The following is a 21,205-nucleotide window of genomic DNA, read 5'->3' on the forward strand; positions in this document are numbered from 1 at the left end:
CTCATTTTTCTCCAGCCTTATGTGTAAGTAGCTTGAACCCTCAAGTGGTAGGGTGATGTCTTAACCAGCCAGGATCAAAATTGGAAAAGGCTTTTGAAAAAGCTTCACAGTTGTTACTTTAATGCATAGAATGAATGTCATGCTGTGTATGCCTGAGGCAGATGGGCAAGTGCCCTGTTGTAGATGAGCTTTATGAAGTGATCTAGCAGTTATCAAGAGGAAAGATTGTTTTTACTTCTGACAGCCTGAAATTGGTTACATTAACACATACTGCTTCATTTAGTGTCATAAAAAAGATCAGTCCCTCACTCCTAGAATGTGTGAAATCAGCTCCAGCATGTTCACTTCTCTCGTGCTTTGGCTTCTTATGGCCTTTTGAGAAAAGATCTAAACTGGAATCCTTTCCACCACTGAATTTCTAAGGAAGAGTAGAAAACTAAACATAAACAAGCATCTAGCAGTCAAAAAGGTTTGTATTATTATAGAGCTTCCGTGCTCAAGAGATGGGCACTAAAGATTGGAAGTCTGGTATGCTAAGGCTTATATTAATGTTTTCATCAGGATTAGTGCATAGAGTTTATGATTATCAGGCACCAGAAGGAATAGAATCCATTTTTTTTCTCACAGCTTGTTTAAACTAGGAAAGTTGTTTCTTATTCTAGCCTTGTTATCCCAGGGAAAAAATCCAAGCAACATCCAAATAACCACCCCCCCATCCCAACATCCTACCTTCAGATAGGAGTAAGAAGTATGGAGGACCATTCCAGAGTTAGCAGACTTGATACTGAATTTGGGCATGAAAAAGATTTGAAATACACCCCAAGCTGATGCTTGCTCTCTTCATATCACACAAGGTACTGCCACAAGGAATAGAACTGTATTGATTGTATTGCACAAGGATGAGAGTTGTTTTTATCTGACACGCTGTGTGCAGTTCCCGTTGTGTTCAAGGAAGGTGAGTTCATAGTACAACAGAAGGACTATAAGGATGCCTGGGGATTGGAGAATCTTGGGGAAGAAACTGGAGAAGCTTTTCTTGTTTGGCTTAATCAAAAGAAGACTGAAAATGGTGTGATTTTTCTTTCTCAGTAAGTCTGGGGTTAATGTAGATTGAAAATTGCCTTATCCTGCCTGGATTGTGTAGATATAGGAAAAGTCACTTTACAGACTTCCATTCTTAACAATTACCTCCTGTTTCACTGTAGAATTGAAGTTTTCAAGGTGTCAACCCTAAGTGAGAACTGAGGGGTTGGGGGAGTGTGAGGAATGTTAGCTAAAAGCTGTTCAATTTGATGTTCATTTTAGATTGGTTAGTCAGTATTATTTGCAAATATTTGGAGTTGCACTGATGGCTTAAAGATGCTAGGTGGTAGGCTGGGGGAGCGCAGTTGACCTTGTGTTAGCAGCCCTATAATTAGCATTCTGATAACAATCAGATGTGGTCTGCAGAAATGACTTCATGTTGAAAGTATTACAAAGCCTTAGTGCAAGTAATCTGTTCATCTTGCTTTTTGTGAAGGGTAGGGTTTCCTTAATGCTTCTGTGCCATTGGGGCATGAATGTTTCTATATGAGAACATTATTAGCCAGTATTTCAACACTTGCTCTAGAAGTATGAAACACATCATTTACTAGTAATCAATTTGTGTGGGCATTGTTCCTGACTGGATGTATCATTTATCTCTGGAAGACCTGGATAAAATGCTGAACTATAGTATAGTAGAATACCCTGTAATCAGGTATATGAACTGTGCTGAACTGTGGTGTAGTAGACAAGAAATAAGATTTAGGGTTTTTTTTTTTATTTTTTTCTTTTACCAGAACAGAAAGTGATGTATTTGAAGAGTAATTGAATTATCTAAAAGGTAAAATCTCACATAGATGAATTTAAGCTGAAGAAGGTGCTTAGGTAGTTCTTGTAAAACAAATCAATGTAACAGCAGTATATGGCAAGGAGTTTATAAGAGCTTTTAAGGTTAGAAAGGATTCTTGGATCATAGCCTTTCCTTTTGCTTAATCCAGTCCATAGCATTAATTCTTGCCTTGTGCCTGAACTAGGCTACATAGGAACTGAAGATGAACTACTTGCTTTTCAATTGTAAGTTCTCCTTCCAGGTCATACTGTAAATTTTTGAATGCCTTCTTGCTTTTGATCAATTTGTTTTAGAGATCCATTTGTAGACATAAATAAGAAGAAAGACTGACCCCTTTGTGAAACCTGAGACCACTGCGGCTCAATACAATAAAAGGTAATTATCAGAGCGAAATAGAGTTACCAGTGCCCACTCATTGAACTTTCATCTGAATTGTTGATCATTGGTGGTGGTATGTAACTCTTGTTATCATATTTTGAACAATAGTCTATAGCCTCAGAAGAGCTTGCTGTGGAAATGATCTACAGTGCTCAAGATTTCCTTGAGGCTTTCCTGAAGCCAGAAACTTACAATCGGGTATTGTGACCTCCAGACAACTGCTGCGACATTTGAGCCTTAGCACTATGGAAGTATGGCGGAGTCTTAAAAGCAGCTCTTTTGTGAATGAATCTTCCCCTTCTCATCATCACTGGGATGTACTTGGCTTATTTCATGTTCTGTTTGAAAATGAAAGAGCTGATGTAGAGCTTTAAAAAGATCTTTCAGGAATTTTTCAGATTATCAGTGGCTGACATTGTTAGAGCTGACATACCTTTGAGTTTTGCTGGCGCGAAGTTGATGTGGACTTTGATATGAGAAATGTGGCTGTCAAGGAAAGAGCAAAAGCTTCACCTGTGCTATCGGATGTCCAGAAGTCCTCGATTCCTGACTGCTGGGCTTGTGCCCCTGTGCATCTCATGCTTCAGCCTTCTTGCGTGTATACAGGACATCTGTACAGCACATGGGAAGCAGGTCTGATGTGACCAGATGTGTTGGACTGGCTATGTAAGTGTGGCAGGGTGCTTGAACCCATCTTTGTCTGCAATTCCCCAGCCAGACAGCAAAAAAGAGGGAATCCTAGGTAATCTTTTTACCACTTAACAAACTAGAAGATGGTTGAAACTTGGCTCCTTTGCATTCTTTGAGGCAGATTTAAGAGGTTTATCTTAAGTAGTTTTTTTTTCTTCTAGAAAACACTTTTTTCCAGTATGTCTAACCCTGACTAAATATGGCAAAGGTAGCATTAACTCCCTTTGAAAAATTTGGAAAGACCTTCTGTAGGACATCTGGAAAAGAAGACCTACAGCTATTAGGTCCAAAGTGTAAAGCTAAGAATAGTATCACTGGATCAGACAGCTTACAAGTGTAATGATGCTGGCTAGATAGGGCTTTTCACTCTGAAATGAGAAGTGTTTTTTTTGAGAAACACCTCACTATTGATAGTAGTCATGTCTTTTTCAAATCAAAGCTTATTTTTGATGGAAAACCAACTTGCTTAAAACTAGTCATTCTGACATGTTGAAAGTATGGAACTCAAATTTATGATAAATAAAAGCCTAAGGGTAAATAACATTTATGAGTGCTGTTGTCCTATAATATGCAAGCTCTGGCTGGATATAGGAGTCTTCTGGATGAGTAATACAACAGCAGTGTAAGATCAGGGAATGAGGAAAGTGGAGGCCATGTTTCATAGTGGAATTATTAGGTAGCCTGAAATAAAGAGTTGTGCAAGTTATCATTTAGGTAGCAGATCACTGTAACAGATACAGATTTTTCTTTTTCCAGGAACAGCTAATTGAATACAGAGTAGGAGTTTCTTACCAATTTCTGTGGAGCTCGACTCCGTGAAAGAGGTTTTGTGACGACATCACACACGTAGGTTCGTTAATGTTATGTACTGTCCGTGTGCTTTCTTGTGATAAAGTTTTTCTTAAACTTGCTTTGCCATTTAGGAGGGGTATGGAAGCATTTCTGATGCTTTGGATGTAACGTTGTATTTTTTAGTCGTGATTATTAGGGTTTAGGGATGACTTTTTAGAGGTATATAGGTTGTTCCATGAAAGCAGCAATGGAAAACTCTAAAAAGTGTTCTTACTAGTTAAAGTCAATAGGCTAGAAATTACTATAACCTTTTCTTGGTGACAGCTTAGAAAACTTAGTGATAAAATCAGGTAATTGTTTGCCCCCTAAGAATTCTGTTGTGCATTTTAAAGTCTGACGCAGCCACAGCAGAGGGATGCAGGTTAGGGTCTAGGAACATGTGCAGTGAGAGAGATGGTGCTTCTCTTCATGTGGTGGTCCTGCCACTTCTGTGGCTGTTAGGCTGACAGGTCAGTAAAGCAAGCTGATGGGGCAGTCCAAGCCACTGAAGGAGAGCCTGGGAAGACTGAACTTGTTTTGGAGTCCCCCCCAGCTTACGTGCAGAGCTGAGTCTGTGACTGTGAAGCTAATTTGAAGGAGGAGGGTGGGACTGCTGCTTTGCAGCCTGAGGTTGGGTTGGGTTGGGTTTTGTGTAATGTGAAACTGTGCCCTGAGTTTCACTTGCTTATGTTGTGGTTTAGCTGTTTTGAGAGGGAAAGATGATAAGTAGCTGTGGTGTTGAGGGAAATTAAGTAAAGAAAGTCCAGTAGAACAGGTCTGGTGATACGAGATGTATCCAAGCTGGAGAGCTGACTACAGTATCTATGGCACCAGATTCCAGATGGCTGCTGGTTGTCGGGCTTTGCTGTCCATTTTCAACCACCTCTGTGAAGTGAGGCCCTGCCTTTTCAAACGCTTGGAAGTTTACTAGTTCATTAGTGCTGGGTGAGAGGTAGGTGTTGTTTTAATCATAGCTTTAGGACTTTTTTTAGCAACAGTTAGTGATAGCAGTCATAACTTAAGCTTGGGGGACTGCCAGTTGGCAGAAGGATGCTGGTAGCTCTCAAGCAGGGAAGGCTTGAGTCGGAGCTGTGAGTGAGACGTGGGCTGTGGAGGTCAGACTGTGCGGTAGTGACAAACATATCCTGTCCAATAACACAATATGCAGGAAAAGATTTACATCAAGGTGGAAGAGCTAATTTCAAGAATGAACCTTCTAATTCTTCTGAATTCTGATTTTTCTTTTGTGCAACCCAGCGCCTCCCAAAATAGTTGAATCTTGGTGTTACAGTTGCAGCAGCCTGTCTTGTGCTAGCATGTATCTGCTATAGCTCTAAGGGACCAGGTATGGATTTAGCTGTAGAACTTTTAAAGTAGGGGCTCTGATGTACCTATTAATGTTACTAAATCTCAATGTTAGAGCTGGTTAAAATGGTTACTCCTCATTCTCTTAATATGACTGTGATCTATGCGGTGCTTAGACAGAATAATCCTTGTCACTTGTTTACAGCAATGACAAATTACAGAGGGAGCAAAAGGGTTCAGTCTTGGATGTGATAAGCAAAACTAACTGTTTACCTGGCAGTTGAGCAGAGGAAGGGTGCTCATGAGAGCTGTACTCGTGACCGATGCTGCAGAGGACATGGGATCCTTGGCTGGGCATCTCTGTTTTCTACATTGGCAAAGATACTACCCAGTGAGTTTATCACTTACCAGTGTGTGGGATGAGTTGGAGAAACAGAGGATGTTCCCATCATCAGGAAGTCATCACGACCTATTGTGCTGGCTTTGCGTGATGCTATCAAAGAGAGAGGGGAAGAGTGAAAAAAAAAAACAACAAACATTCACTGAGCACATTTGTTTTGAAGCAGTACAGAAAGAGGAGCTGTCTTCAGTTTTAAGTGCGTTGATTGAGAAGTATTTTCACAGCAGCACATTGTGACTAATATTCCATGCAGTCATGTTCCTGCCTGTCACGTTCTGATGTGGTTTTTTTGTGCAGCTGCAGGAAGGAGTCCATTTAACCCCAGCCAGGCACCTGACAACATGAAGGGAAAGGCTGCTTGTGCTCGGGGTGCTGTTCTAGCAAGTGAACTTTCTGGAGTAAGGTTTGTGCCTTAATTGCTGTGTTTTTTTGAGTGGCAGCCATAGGGGGTGGGAGTTGACAGCAGAGGGACACAGCACAAATGGATGTCTAGCTGAGCTCTTGGAGGCTGTTGCTGAGTTGGGGGGAAACAAAACATCATCTTGCCTGTTGGCATTTTAAGGAGAGAGTAGAGAAGCTGGGAATGACAGAGCTTCCTCTTATGTTTTGTTACGTATTTGTTTTGTTACGAATGTCAGCAGTGCCTCTCTAGCAATTTGATTCCAAGTTTAATGAACTTCTGATTGCATTTGTATGTTCTGCAACCAAGGAAGATATGTCTAGCTGCAGTTTTCAGTCTCAGTCATTGAACTAATGAGATGTTACCTCTGTTTCTGAGAGCTTAGGACACTGGGCATGCTGAGAGCATGCCCATGACGGAGGTGCTATAAAACCACACCAGGTAAGAGGTATATACAGGGCACTGACTGGTTTGTTTTCAGTGTGGTCTCTAGAAAGGAACTGGGCAGTGTCCGGTGCTGACCTCAGTCTTTTTGTGACTAAATTAATGTCTTTATTCTGCTTGGCAGTGTGGGCCAAGAAGAATTCAAAAATGAATGCAAGAATTTGTGGTGTGCAAGATGTCTGAAAGTACCCTCAGTTGTTTTTGTGTTTCATCAAATGGGCGTGTGTAATGCAGGGGAGAGTCTGCAAGCCCTTACTGGTTGACCATGGAATGGTGTAGCAGGAGAGGCTGTGCTGGGGCCCATTCAAGTGGGGGAATAGCCATCTTGCGCTATTGTAGGAAGTAATTGTGAATCTGTTTTCATTTGAAGAAAGGAAGGACCAGTAGATGTCGTTTAATGTTTAAAACATGAAGCTGAAGCATAAATTAGTGTCCTGCTGCTACTGATCTATGGAGGAGCTTTGAAACAGGAACAGACCCAAATACTGAATGTCACTGGCTGTACAAAAAAAGTGTGTCAGGCTGGAAGGTGAGTTTCAGCCTGTCTGTTTTTATGATACTATAGTAGAAGTAAAACTGAAAAAACTCTTCCATCCTTTTTGATGTCAGAAGGGAAAAATATCTTGTCATCTGCTCTGGGCATGTCCAGCCTTGGGTTTGCTGCTGAAAAGGAGGATCTGTTTTTGGAAAGAAAGAAAATGTGCAATGGGAGGTCTCACCCCATCACTGAGAACATGTCTTTTTTCTCCAAGATCAGGCTGGGCAGAACCTCTTGCTTTGATGAGAATTACGACCCTGACTTTGCTTCCTGGGCTCTGCCCTCTGCTTCTGTTCTTAACAGATTTCAGGTCATGTCTTTCAACTCTCTGAACTCCTCTGTAAGTTGGGGACAATGATAGATTTCTCAGTGGTGATGTTTGAAGGAGAAATTGGTGATGGTGAAGCCTCAGTGGTGAAGTCATTGAGGGCCTGGTGACAGCACAGCTCCTCATCTGTCACAGTTTATGGGTGCAGGGTGGTGACCTGCTGATGGGGGAGTTGTCTGCAGCTGTGGTGGCCTGGCATAGTAGCAAGCTGGAGGCAAGCAGAACAGAAACAGTGGCTCAGATAAACACTTGCAGATGGGTACAGGGCACTGAAAGATGGGTATAGGGCTTCCCAGAGAGCTTCTCAGGCAGGGGTGGGCAAGAAGGCTGAGACCTGAGTGTTTTCCAGAAGAGAACATGGCAGGGCCTCACGTCAGGGAGGAGTTGACACAAGCTGCTCAGAGAAGGCAAATTCACTCATCTGACTCTCAAGGGTGCCTTGAAAAGCATGGACTTCCTTGGCTGTAGGCAAGGGTGCAGACTCTGCCTAAGCTCCCTTTCTCTGGGTGCTTTTTACTGCTACTGCTTGGAATTAAATGGATGGGAATTAAGTGGATTCTTATGTGTGTTCCCTGTTCACTGCAGATTCCTAAAGGACAGTTTTAGTCTCTGTGGTGGACAAATAGCACTGACTCTCTGAGGCCTGCAACTGAAGGCCTTGTCTGAGTGCCAGAGGAATGAGTCTGCATGCCAGGAGAGGTAAAAGCACAAGGTCTGGCACTGGAGATCGCTTGGAGGGGAGGGGGCAGGAAGGATGTAAGTGTGTATTTAGGCCAGCTCCAAGGAAAGCTGCAAAGAGGCATTGGCATTTCTATACAGGCGTTAACATGCAGAGGGTTTTTTTAATTTGATAGTTAAAAACACCAGGTTCAGACTGAGTAAAAGTTGACTTTTCCTCACAGTTACTCAATTTCAGTCCTCTGTCATGGCTCTGGCTGTGCAGCTGCTGTGGCCTCCCACAGCTGGCAAACTTGAACACTAGGTGTAGGGAAACCATAGGAAGCACTCACTTCCACCCTTTCTCTTTTTTGTGAGGCAGCTTTTTTTACAACCATTGTGAATGTGTCCAGAAGTAGCTGAGAACTTGGAAGGCCACTCTGCCTTTCTTCCTCCTTTTGCAGGTCAGCTTCAGCTTCCACTTCAGTAAGTGGATGTTACTGGTATTTACATATGGAGCCAAAGAGTCAACAGATGGAATTTATTGGAATAGAGAGAAAAGGGGGCCTTTGTATCTTTTTGTTGCAGAGCTTGCTGGGTGTGAGCTTTGCCTATTGTGCTGAGGCCACGTGGAGAACCTGCCTGTGGAGGAGAACTTCAGCACCAGAGGAGGTTTCTGCTTGGGTGCCATGCTGCTCAGTTTAATGAGGCATGCTGGCTTTTGGCAGGTTTCCTACTGGCTGCCACTCCACACCACTGTCTCTCATTAGGTGGGATGTTTTTAGGCACTGGGTTGAATTTACTTCCATCCCATACAGACCTGGTGGTGGTCTGCTTTTACACACTCCAATTTACAGAGCTAGCACCAAGCTACTAAATTATTAAGCTGGGGTTTTAATAGAAACCCCTGTGTAGGCTTAAATTGTTTCTACTCTATTTGGAGTTTCCTGCTCTGCTGGTTTTTATTTTGTCCCGTGCATGAAAGCGTGGAGGGAGGAATTCACAGGAAAGCACAGAGGCAAAGAGGAAGAAATCTGCCTGAGAGCACTAGAAAGTACAGACGAAATAAGAGGTTGACTGGTGCTGTATCCAGCTCTGATGGAGGTGATAGGTGGAAAAAAATGCCTTCTAAATCCCCATGACAGTTGAGCGGAAACTTGTGTGTTTTTTTTCAATGCTGTTTGTAACTTAGGTTTCTCAATAAAATACTTTCTTGCCTGACTATTTTTTACTTGAACTCTTCCCCAGGGCTTGAAAGGGAGCAAACACAACTCCCTCAGCTTTTGCCCCAGTGCTATACCCTGCTGCTGCCAGTGGGATGGCAGTGCTCGGTTTGGTGGGGCTTCCCTGCTCAGTGGAGGATGCCCCTTCCAGCTTTGCATCTTTTCCACCCAATCCTTCCCTTGCTGCAGGCTCTCCTCTGCAGCTTGTCACCACTGCACACTGGGTCAGGATTACGCTTGCTGATTAAGTACAAAGTAAGTCAGATCTGGTCAGCACGGCTTGGTTTTTAGCACTGCACTGATAAAGTGGTGTTGTCCCTGATGACAGGTACAGTTGCTGTCCTCCACCAAATGGTTTGACTGCCAGTGAGGGATGTTATTTGGCCTGGGCTTCCTGGTAGACCAGGAGTTCTCAGCACAGATTCCCTGAGGCTGCTTCATCACAAGCCATGACCTCCTTCCTCTGGAGGTAATTGGATGGCAGAGGTTCAGAAAAACAGTGGTAAGAGGGAGGCAACTGCTCAGTGTGTGTCCACTCCTGCCGTTATCTCGGCAGCCACTATGGGCAAGCACCAAGTCCCAGGTGAGGGTACTGCTTTCCATGGGGACAGAGTATGTTTGCAGGATGCGTGCTCATTGTTCAATTTGAACAGCCAGCATACTGAAGTAACTGCACTCATTGAGTGGATCACTACAGTGATCCAGAGCACCCAAGCTTCGGGTGTGCACTTGAGGGCTTGGAGCGGTCCTGTTACCAAGCACTCTGTAAGACATAGCATGTCTTACAGAGTGTAAAACAGCTGAAACAGTCTGACCTGGCTCGTGTGCATACAGTGCTATCCTGCCTGAAGTTTGCAGATCTGTCTGAAGAGAAAGTTGGGCTGTGAATTATAAAGGCTGCCTTCGTCACTCAGTGGCAGGAATAGCACTGCAGTTCCTGTCATTGTCACCATGCTCCAGCCATGTTTGGGTACTTACTGTGTTTAATTGCATGGCTGATTCACTTTATGTCTCTCCTGGGGCCGCTCATAACACTTCTATTTTTAGGATTCGGGGAAATTAGGGATGCTAGTAATCCATTGTGGTTCTCTCTCAAGGCAGGAGTTTTCCAGGTGATAATGGTAATAACAGCTGTGGCTCAGTTGCAGAGCAACCTTGCTAAGCTGAAGAAATTAGGTCTGGCAAGTATGGTAGAGCTTAACACTTGCAAATGAACAGTCTCCACTGAAAATATACTACGGGTGTAGGCAGAGGCTATGAGCTCCCTGGGTTTGGATAACTTGGAGAACATGCAGATGGTTTATTTGGGATATCCCTGCCAGTGCCTGTTGGCTTTCAGCCCTGTGAATACAGAATTTTCTCAGTGTTTGGATGTAGAACTCAGGTGGTCATTTATCTTCCCTAGTATACAGCTGTGAATTATCCCATTTCATGACAAACTCGTTATGTAGCTACACAGGAACTCCTTTCTACCTGGCTGGTATCTCCAGTAGGGTATTTAAGGTGCTTCTCAGATGCTCTTAGGGAAGATGCTTTTCAGAAGGGCCTGTGCTAACAGTTGGCCTAATGCGCCTCGCTCTACTTATTGTTTTTAAACAGATGGACTGCTCCGTGGAAACCCTTTATGGCCTCATGCAGGAGCGCCAGAAGAAGTATGCCAAGTATGCAGAGCAGATCCAGAAGGTCAATGAAATGTCTGCCATCCTCCGCCGTATACAGATGGGCATCGACCAGACGATCCCGCTGATGGAGCGGCTGAACAGCATGCTACCGGAGAGTGAGAGGCTGGAGCCCTTCAGCATGAAACTGGAGCGGGAGCTGAAGTCTTAGCTGATCCGTCAGGCTCCCATTGTCCTCCTCACCTTCCAGGCTCCAGTGTTCAGCACAGACACACTTCAGCGGGCTGGATGGCAGATGTTTGGGGCACACGGCACTGCTGCCGGACTCTCTGCCAGGGCATTGGAGGAAGAGCAGCGCCAGCTGCCAGAACTGCGCAGCCAGGAATGCAGGAGCCCCCCCGGCCCTGTCGTCTGGAGGAGATGATTTACCATCCCTTCATCTCTCTCCTCTCGCCCTCCTGTCTCCTCCACTGCTGCCACCCGGTTCCACTGCTGTGATGAGATAGGGGTTTACAGATGAGGAGTTTTCTTTCACCTGATTTTTTGTTTTACTAGAAAAATTCAAAGGGACACGGGGTGTGACAAACACTCTGACATGGGTTTTGTCCACTGGGGTTTAGACCATTAGATGGCTGGCAGGTATTTTTGGTATCCCCTGGCCTAGGAAATGTGTGTGTGTGTGTGTGTTATAGGTGAAAGTACAGGAGCTAGGGACTGGCTTATTAAAATATGCCTATTATCATAATTAACATGGCTTGCACAGCAGGGGTTTAGCATGTCCTCCTCAAGGCTCCTGTTTTTTGGGCTCATTAATTTATGAGGCTGTAAAGGAACAACTGTTACAGATATGTATGTCTGTTAATGTTAAGCAAGCCTTAGTTTTCCTCTCCCCCTTGCCCTAGTAATGTCCCTGTGCCCCAGCTGCTGGCATTTTGTGTTCTTCACCTTGCACAGTGGTTCTGACAGGCACTGGCACTCACCAGATGAGCACATTTTGCATCCAAAGTTAGACACGAGGTGTCTCTCTTTATTGGGACACGAGAGTTGTCTTGGTGCTGTCTTTTCTACCAGAGGGATGCAGTTGTTTACCTTCAAGTGTATGGAGTTGGAAGGAGGAGACACAAAACAAGGCCTTTTGGCCCTTGCTTTGGCTTAGCTGCTGTTACACTGAGAGCTTGCCCAGGCATGGTGTTTAATGACTGAAACCACCTTGCTCCTTGGGACTGTGCGCAGCAAATTGCTGCAAAGGCAACAGGGTGTTCTTCCCTTCTCCAAGGATGAGGGCACTGAAGGAAGGCAGGCAGCGTGTCCATGCCCCCTGGGTGCTGGGCTGGCCTGTAGGAGACAGGATGGTTGCCAAGCTTGCCACTGGTGTACTGGCTGCAGGTGATTTGCAGCACCTCTCTGAGCTTTGGAGGGTAAAAATACTTGCTGTAAAAATACTTGCAGCTCTAGAACTGGGGTTTATCAGCCTGTTTCACCATTGCGTGGCAGCTCTTGTCTGCAGCAGAAAGAGCATGTAACCAGAAGGGTGGACCACTTGGTTTGCTGGGTCAGGGATAGGTTTGTGTGTGTTAGTGTTAGTCCTGGAATGCTGTGGCTGGTGAGAGGCAAAAGCATGCCCAAGAACCCCATGTATGGTTTGGGTGTATGTCAGGAGCACAGTTCCAATGGTGAGGGCAGCCCTATTTGGGAGTCAGTGACAGTCCATCTTCTAGTACAACACAAGACTAGGTGATTGCCAAAGGCGACTTGCTTCAGTACCTCTTAGTACTTAAGAGTACTTAGCAGCAAAAGATTGTCTCTAGGCAGTTTGGAGTAAGAGCATAGTAAGTTTTTGATGGTATTAATTATTACCTGGTGGCAGGAAGCAACAGGCTGTTCTTTAGTTGCATTCCCAAAGTCCATGTAGCCTGGAGTGGTTTTCTGGGATACAGATTGCAGGCAACTGAGGTACATATCTGAACCATAGCAGTAATTGAACCTCAGGACATGCTGCGCACTGTCTGAAAGCAGAGTCTTGTAGAAATGAATCCCTCTGGAATGATGCCCTGGGAAGAGTGACTGACTGTGTCAGAGAGAGTAAGGAACTTGGCTGGAGATTTTCTAGTAAAGGCAGCAGAGTGGGCCTTCTTGTCTGCTGCCTCCACCCTGGAGTTGTTACACAGGTGTGTATACATAGACATAGGCTGTATGTTGTACAGGATAGAACATGGGATCCTTGCTCAGGCGTCCTGCAGTATTTCACACTCGATTTGTTAAAGGCTCATGTGAGACTTAACAACCCAAGAAAACCTGCTCGTCGTGGCCATGCCCATACAGGTCCTCATTGTCCATCACGGAGCAGCCTCTGCCTCCCGCCATCAGACACACCAGAATATTCAGCAGCTTTAAATAGCAGCTGCAGGCGGTTTTGTCCTCCTCATCCAGATGATGCCGTCTGGAAGTTTAGAATGCACGACATTCACCCGTCTGCCAGACGGGATCATGGATATCCCACACCCTGGTGTGCTAGAAGCCTATACTGGTGGGAAGATCCCGATATTGGATCTCGAGGCAGGGGTTAGGCTGCAATGCTCTCTCCTGTAAAGCTTCTACACATTTGGCCTCATGCTATTAAGTATCAGATCAAAGCATTGTGGTGCTAATGAGGGCAAGTGAATTGTATTCCTGTCTGAAGACTGCAGGCATGAAGGCAGCAAGTCAGCTCCTTCCTCATTTGCTATAGAACACCCAGGCAGTGGGCTGATAATGGGAGAAAGCACTTCTGCCTATGAACACTGGCCTGCAAGCTTGTGGCTATGCTACTTGGCCGCCCAGCTAAAGCTTTCTGCACAGCAAGGGTAGGTTGTGAACAACATGATAGATTAACTAGAAAGAAATTAACTAGAGCTGAAATGTGAAGGCCAATCTCTTCCAAAGCACAGAGGTCATCACCTTCATTCCACAGGTGATAGTCTCTTGTATTGGGTACTGTAAGAGAGCGTGCACCCTCTAATTGTTCTCAAAACATGGTTTACAGTTTTATTTAAAACACTGTCTGTGGCTTCATTAACTGTAAGTCTTTGGCCCTCTCACTGAGGGGAAGACATTTCCTGCCATGTCCTTTTGAGCTGCTGTTTGTTGCTTGGCTGCTCCTTGTTTGTTTTGCTCTGCACGCTGCTTTCAGATTCATCTCAGAGGCAGGCAATGCTCAAGGTGAAGTTGTTGCTTTGCTACCTTTTTTGCTGTTTAGCAGATTTGAGCTGTGACTGGAATTACCTTTCTGCTTATGAATTTCCTTTTCTAAGCCAAATGCTCTTGGAGAAGGCCTCAGGTTATCTCTCTCAATGTACTAGCTGTTATTTCTCCCATGAAGTTAGTGCTATAAACAGAATAATCTGGTGTGCTCCACTGAAAACAAACATTCTCTGCCCGGTTCTACTTTTGGAGGTGGTGTGTGGTACAGGTACGGGCTAAGCTTCTTGGTATGCAACCTTCTGAGAAGCTGGAGAACAGGGCGAGTCTCTGGGTCTGTTGTTCCCTGCTGGCCTGATCTGCTTTGATTCCTCCCCTGACTCTGCTGTTGTGACCCCTGCTTTGTGCTGCCACTGGTGCTGCTTGTGTCCTACACTGGTCAGTGTGCTACAGGCGCAGGTTTGTTGTTTTTGTTCCATTGTTTTTGTAATTTAATGCATTGACAGGGTGCTAACGTGCCAACCACCTGCAGGGCAATTTCTGTGAAGATCTGCTGAAGGGGACAGAAAATAATGTTGTGGGTTTTTTTTTAATATATGTATTTAAAATTAAATATATTTAAATATATTTAAATAGTTAAAGTGTATTTTCACCTCCTCTAAGCTTTTACACAGAAAGAGTAGAAAGACGTATTTTCACAGGCCCAGTCACTGCATGAGCCACTCCTCTCTCAGACTGTGTGCCACTGGTTTCCTGAGGTACTATGGTGATATGTCTCCCATTCCCAAGCTGCCAGGATATATTTCGATCTCCAGCCTTCTGGCTGAGCAGTCCTTGGTTGATGGGTGGCTATCCTGTGTGCAGACTTGCTCTGCTTCCAGCTTCCTACGTGCTGCATGCTCTCCAGCTCCAGCATTAAAACGTTTGGGATTGCTCTTTTTTTGTGCTGTTTCTCCAATTGCCTCAGTTGTTCATTTACAGCCCACTTCTTGCTGTGATGTCTATGGGCACTACACACTGTTCAGCGTGGTAGGTCACAGCTTCAGTGCTTTGCACACAAGTCTGGTTCCGGCTGCCCTGGGCTGTAAGGAAACCTGTGTCCCAGAATGAAAGTAAATGTTGGGATTTATTTTGGTGCTGTTGGAATTCTGCTTGGCACTGATGTCCAGTTTAAATAAATGATGTGTGCAGCGTTGCTTGTACCTCACCAGCAGTGGGACAGTAGTTCAGCTGCCTGCCTACCTTTTCTGTTCTGGTAGCCTCGTGGAAGTAAAGAAGAGGATCTGGGACTGATGGATTCAGACACTTGGTAAGATTGCAGCTTTCCTGTGCAAAGCACTTGTGGTGTGAGGTACTCCCTGCCTATGTTGTTAGGGCACTTGGACCTTGCCTGCACCCAGCAGCTTTCCTAACATTCAGTAGGAAGGCTAAATGTATTCCTCAAAGCAAAGTATTCCTCATTTCTTACCCCTCCCCCTTATATTCCTGTCAGAAAGAGACCATGTCCTCACAGATGCTTGCCATCAGCATTTTTTGCAGAAGGACATGGAGCTGGGTGTCCTTGAGCAGGCCTCTGCCCTGCCAGCTCCTCATCTCCTACTGATTGTTCACCCATCACTGAATGGGTCAGTTTGCACTTTCAGCCTCTTTTCAGCTGGTCTGTGGTACTTCTCAGGGGGCTTTTGGTTTGCTTTCAACAGCTACTGTGAGGTTCTAACTTCTTCATAATGTGAGCCTGCACGGGACAGCCTGATGCCCAGCAAGGTGGCACAGAAGGGAGAACAGCTCTGATGATGCATTATGAACGCTGTTATTCTACCTGAATTTCCAGCTGTGCTCTTCTGTGTATACTATAGTAGTGATACTGTACTATAATGCTGTAATGTCTGAACGTGCTAGAAAAGCTCTACTTTTATCTCAGAAACTTTTAACAAGTGCAGGGTAGCTAGGGGTTCAGGCAGGGTTACAATGTAGGTGAGTTTGGCTGGATCTCAGTAATTTCAGATTTGAAAAGTGGCAGTAACAGCCTTATTAGGAGCCCACTGCCTTCCCCAGGAGAAGCGCCAGCCATGGCTCTGGCCTTTGCCACCACCATGTTCTGGTAGAAATCAATTTATACCTTCTGCTGTCAGCCAAAGCATAAAAAGCAGCTGGCTAATGAACACATTTAGCACAAACAGCAGTTCATGGAATTACCGCAGTCCTACTCTTGCATCTCTTAGCCCCTCAAAAGTAGGGCTGCCGTGATCCATGCTGGGGGAGGCTTGACCTGTTTTCAGTCCATTTCCCTCCAGGAATGTAACTGTGGATGGTTACATCAAGAGCCCAGTGACCTCAGAGGCCTCTTCCCAGTAATGCCAGTCAGTGAAATGAAAATGAGATACTGATGACATCTATGAGACACATTCCAGTTGCCTCTCAGGTTTTGACTGGAGATGGAGTTAGACTGTCTCTTCAGAGAGCTGTCTGCTGGCAGAGGCTAGGGCAGAGGGATGGAGGGAACAAGAGCAGAGCAAGTCATGCAAAGCAGGCAAAAGAAGGAGTGATGAAAGCTGAAGTGCATGCCTTAGAAGACAGAACTTGAGGGAACAAACACAGCTAGTCTGACCTACTTGGGATCAAAGCTGACTTTGGAATAGCGTGATGGAAGCTTGAGGAGGTAAATCTTAGAAGACTGTCAAGTCAGCCTGTTTTGTAGACTAACAGGCTGCCACTTAAGGTCTAGTATTGCACATGCAATAAGGGGCATACTCCTCCCCCAGCAACCAGAAGTCGCTCTGAATGCTTCAGGACTGGCAGAATCAGTCAAAACAAGTCTTTAAACAAGGAATTAATTTTTCTTCAAGTAAGGCAAGAAAAAACCATGGGATTCACTCTAGGTAACTTAATCAATTTTAAATACTTCAGAAAGACTAGCCCAGCTGCACTGGGAACAGTTCACTCACAGCAGGATGAGGCACTGTAGGGTGTTAATGCAGAGAAGTGCTATTGTTTGAGTGAGCAGAAGAGGTGGAGTAAGCAGGAACAGGTAAGAGGCCTGCACTGTTCTTGTAATCACTACTGCTTGCGACAAGTGGTCCAAAGCCACCCAACCTGTGTCATTCATTAACAGGCTCATAGCCACAGAGAGTACGTACAATAAGGTCAAAGCCCCCTGCGCGACCTGGGTGCCAGGGAGCAGGTTGTACTGCAGGCAGGTAACGCACGCTCCACAGCCAGAGGCACACAGGCTCCTTCCTCAGCCATTCTGTATAAACGGGTACCATTTCTGATTTTATTTCATCATAACATACAGGTAATGCTCATGACACAACAAGATGAGAAACTCACATTGCTCTGAACCATTTAAACAGCCTGCCATACACCGAAGAACATTATATTCATACTGAACATGTACACATTTCCCCCTTGCATCCTCCACTTCGCCTTCCAAACTTCTACAAACCATTTCCAGCATTGTTCAGGTACAGGACACGAGTTCAGACAGGAGACAGGGCACTACCCTGGGCAGGACATGGGGTTAAGGCTTCCTCCTACAGGACCCCCTCCCCTAGCAATACTGAGCCTACAGCTTTGATTCATTCGATGACTGTAGCCTATTGGAAATCACGAGGAGCCACACAACCAGATTTTGGTTCCTCAGGAGGTGATTAACCAAAAAAAACCAACCATATGTATCTGTACAGAGAGAAGGGGGCAGAACACACATGTGCAAAAGGAGCACAAAGGACAGGAAGGTTCTGCCTCTAGGGATTGATTTGTGTTAACCCCCCATTAACTGATTTAAATCAGTTAAATCAGACACAGGCTTTCACTGAAATCTGGCTGAGAGGAGCACTGCTAAACTGTTTACATATGTATGTATACACACACTGGAGTGTGTGTATATGCTGCAAATGGTTGTAATGTAATTGCTTTCACTTGATACATAAACAAAGACAAGTGTCAGTACGTTTAATGAATAACCACAACCTGACATGCTTTCCAGTGTGGTGTCAGCCTACACCTTGTCTGGACTACCTCTTCTTCCAGCATCTTGTACACCCGGCATGAACACAGCCACTGGGTTCAGTTACTCCTGGTGCTGCCTCTCTGTGCCTTTTGCACTTTTTAGGATCGAGTTAATTAAGGCTGTAGCTTTCAGTGCTATTTTCAACAGTCCGCTGTAGGAAATTAAAGTCACATCCTAGCCACAAAACAAAACAATGACAAAATCTTCTGCACTTTTCAATAGAGTAAAACCTGAGATTTGAGTCACAAACTAGCTAAACTTACAGTAAAAAAACCAAACATAACCCAAGCTGCTGACTTGAATTAGGGCTTCAGTTTGCTGCTGAGAATTTCTTTCTAAAGCTGTTGGCCAGGGGTAAGTATTTATTACATGTGAATTACAATTTTCAGCTGCCTGCACTGAAATGGGACAAAACAATATCATTCCCCCTGAATCACATGTTCTGAGGGGTGAGATAACTCATGCAGCTCCCATCAGAGCAGGAAGGATGAAGCGTTATGCTGTGCTTCTGGTATCACCCATTGCTGACTGTACATCAGCTTGAGCCATGGCACTGCATGAGGGGTGAGCAGGAGGGAGGCAGCTGGTTTGCTGTCAGAAGCAACACAAGAAGGGCTGTGCCTCATCTTGCATGAACCATGTATTTCCTTGGGAGGTGAGGGCATGATACCAGCCAGCATCAGTGCAGTGGGAAACCAAGACCCTGCACTGGGATGGAGGACAAGAGCCAGGACTGAATTCCTTGCAGCTGCTAGTGTGGGAGGTAAGCAGTCTGAAGCTGTCTCTTCCCAAACCCCCTCTCCTTCACCCCACACTGACAGATGGGATGCTGGAAGTCCCCTTCTGTTTCCCTTGGACAGGCAGCCAGGTTTCTCAGATGAAGTCAGCACAACTGAAGAGAAGCTTCTATCTCCAAGTCCTCATCCACGTTAGGATGGGAAAAACCAACCACCTGCGTTGCCCCCAACCCATGCGTAACTGGGACCATGTATGAAGAGCAGTTTCTCAATGGTACTGCTTGACTAAGGACAAAAGCCCACCTCAATGCAATTTCAGCTTTCAAAAAAAACCCAAAAAAACAGGAAAAAAGCCTTTAAGTGCCATCTATGGAATTGTCAGCGGGCAAGAAAAGGATGTTGCGATATTGTACCAGCTACTTCTCTCCTGCATAACCCTACGCATTAACCACTCCATTACAGCTGGAAAGCCAAAGCAGCTGCCCCTCTCCCAGAAGCCAGCTTAATATCAAAAATACAAATACTGTTTTATTTTATGTTTCAAAAGACTGGGGGAAACAGTCATAGGCAAGGATGGTTCAATCACTGATTTTAGGAATTGTGGTGAACCAACTGAAACACTTGTGCGTAGACAGCTTTTGGAGACAAAATAGAAAAGAAAATCAAATGTGGCCAGTCAGTACTTGTTCACATTGCTTATGAACTGACCACCAGCATCTGGCAGCCATAAAGCCCTAGTTTATATGAATGTTTGAGGTACTGGGTTTGTTTATCTCTGAAGCAGCTCTCTAGCAAATCACCTAAAGCCTATCCATTAGAACAATAGTTACACCAGTATTTACAATGGTCCGAACCGTGTGTCCAGACGAGCCGTGCTGTAACCAGTCCCTACGTCCTTTGGAATCGCTCCCATCCTCCTTTCTTACAGGAAAAAGGTCTCCCTCCAGAGGTTGGCTCAGTGTCAGGGCTAAGGTGCACTGGTTGAGGATATGGGGCGTGAGGAGGGGAGAACAAAACTAGCTTTGATGGGGAGGAGCATGTTTCAGTGGAACCAGAGAAAGGGTTTGATACTGAGAGCTTCCTTTTTAAAGGCCACTGAAAGGCTGTGCAATCCATTGCATATCATTGCTTTCTCTGTCAGGGACAGGTCTTTGAAATGTTCTGCCCTTCTCCAGGAAGGAGGAGGAGGAAAACCCAGCGGTACTCTTGGTCTCCTTGGGCAAACTTGTCAATTCTTTGCTGTACTCATCTAGTCCCTGTGTTCACGCTGGAGCATTCACTTGCGTTTCTTCCCTCCCCACCTGCTTTCTGCACTGTTTGTTCTTTTCAGATTTACAGGGACCACTCAAACGCTGGGGGAGCAGCCTGGAGGGGGAAGCAACTCCAACACAGTCACATGAGCCTGCTGCCCTCAAGACACTTCAATGATCTCCATGCTGCCCGAAAAGCTCGACTGACTGCCTACTTTGCCCAGTTCTTCTCTGGATCTGTTGTCTGACATGATGCCCTCCCCAAACTCCATCTGGCAGCTTCTGCGCTTAAACTGCTTCTCAAAAGAGCTTTCCTCGTGCCAGCTCCGCCTGGAGTCACCGCGGTCACCCTGCTTTGCCCTCCTGCGCACAGCACAGGCTTGGTCACAGCCCGTGGGCAGCTGACTACAGCTGTAGGTAGAGTAAGCAGCGCTGTTCCCATAGATGGCAGAGGCAGAGTAGAAATGTGAGGACTCCGCTGCAAAATACCAGCTGTTGGTAAGGGACGTAGCCGAAGTCTGAGGAGCCAGTATGTCCGAGTGCCAGCCTTTGAGGCCCAGCCCCACAGCAGACTTTGCCAAATGCTGCTGGCTGGTGGAGAGACCAAACAAGAAGTTCGTTCGGTAGTTGTCTTCCACGCTGCCGCTCCGGTGGAGGGGGTACAGGAGCGAGCGCTGGGTGGTGCCACTGCCACTGGCTCTCCCCAGGTGCTGCCGCTTGCTCTGGCTGTCCAGCTGCCAGGGGGCCTGGGGTTTCTTGGGAGGGTTTGCTTCCTCTTTGTCAGGGCTGGTTTCTGGGCTCTGCTCCGAGACCTCCTGGACAGGGGAGAACTGACACAACTTGCTGCCGCCCTCTAACGCAGTCGTGTGTTTGTAGTATTCCAGCGTGTCTTCAGAGGAGGCAAAGCCCTGAACCGATGCAGTCACACAGCTGCTACTTGCTGAGTAGGATACAGATTTGATATCCAAGGAAAAGGAGCGCTTCAGCCGGTTGTTATCTTCCACCTTATCCAGGGAGACGTGCAGTCCGTTTATGCCCTGGACCAGCGGGCTCTCTTCCAGAGGGGACAAGTGGTTGCTGCAGTCCATGGGCTTCTGTTCCACGATCTCAGAGGTAGCGGTAATGCAGAGCTGGCTGGCGGTGGAGAGGCTGCTCTGCCCCCCTTCTGGGACCAGCACATGCTCGCTGCTCTTTTCCAGGTGCAGAAGTTTCCTCTTACTGATATGGCCAGGCTGACTGCTCTGGTTCTTGATCTTCTTCTCAAAGTCCAAAAGCTGGCCCAGGAAGTTGAAGTTGGGAGAAATGGTCGGCCTTTTTTCTTTCACAAACCTGGAAAGAGGGGA

General features: G+C 45.7%; 2 protein-coding genes and 1 long non-coding RNA gene across 11 annotated transcripts in view; 2 read left to right on the forward strand and 1 right to left on the reverse strand.

Annotated features, from left to right (window-relative positions):
- BORCS5 (BLOC-1 related complex subunit 5) overlaps positions 1–14,803 on the forward strand; it is a 67,237-nt gene extending 52,434 nt beyond the window's left edge. The window contains exons 4-5 of one of the 2 annotated variants that reach the window (XR_009967841.1): positions 8,433–8,614; positions 10,667–10,804. Coding sequence is in view for 1 of the 2 variants with exons in the window: in XM_062634971.1 (XP_062490955.1) it covers positions 10,667–10,897 (231 nt within the window). In the remaining variant the exon portion in view is untranslated. Of the gene's footprint in view, positions 1–8,432; positions 8,615–10,666 lie in introns of both variants that reach the window. The other variant, XM_062634971.1, reaches the window with a different exon arrangement.
- Positions 1–21,205, forward strand: part of LOC134172126 (uncharacterized) — a 447,287-nt gene that overhangs the window by 424,892 nt on the left and 1,190 nt on the right. The window contains exon 2 of the long non-coding RNA XR_009967843.1: positions 12,875–18,638. This is a non-coding gene — a long non-coding RNA (uncharacterized LOC134172126). The remainder of the gene's footprint in view (positions 1–12,874; positions 18,639–21,205) is intronic.
- Positions 17,109–21,205, reverse strand: part of DUSP16 (dual specificity phosphatase 16) — a 67,507-nt gene continuing 63,410 nt past the window's right edge. For all 8 annotated transcript variants that reach the window (XM_062634967.1, XM_062634963.1, XM_062634968.1 and 5 more), the window contains one exon: positions 17,109–21,191. In XM_062634967.1, coding sequence (XP_062490951.1) covers positions 20,024–21,191 — 1,168 coding nt within the window. In that variant the 3' untranslated portion in view covers positions 17,109–20,023. The remainder of the gene's footprint in view (positions 21,192–21,205) is intronic.

The sequence above is a fragment of the Pezoporus occidentalis genome, unplaced genomic scaffold, assembly GCF_034315485.1.
Source record: "Pezoporus occidentalis ecotype Australia unplaced genomic scaffold, CSIRO_AGI_Poc_V1 ctg44, whole genome shotgun sequence".
NCBI lineage: Eukaryota > Metazoa > Chordata > Aves > Psittaciformes > Psittacidae > Pezoporus > Pezoporus occidentalis.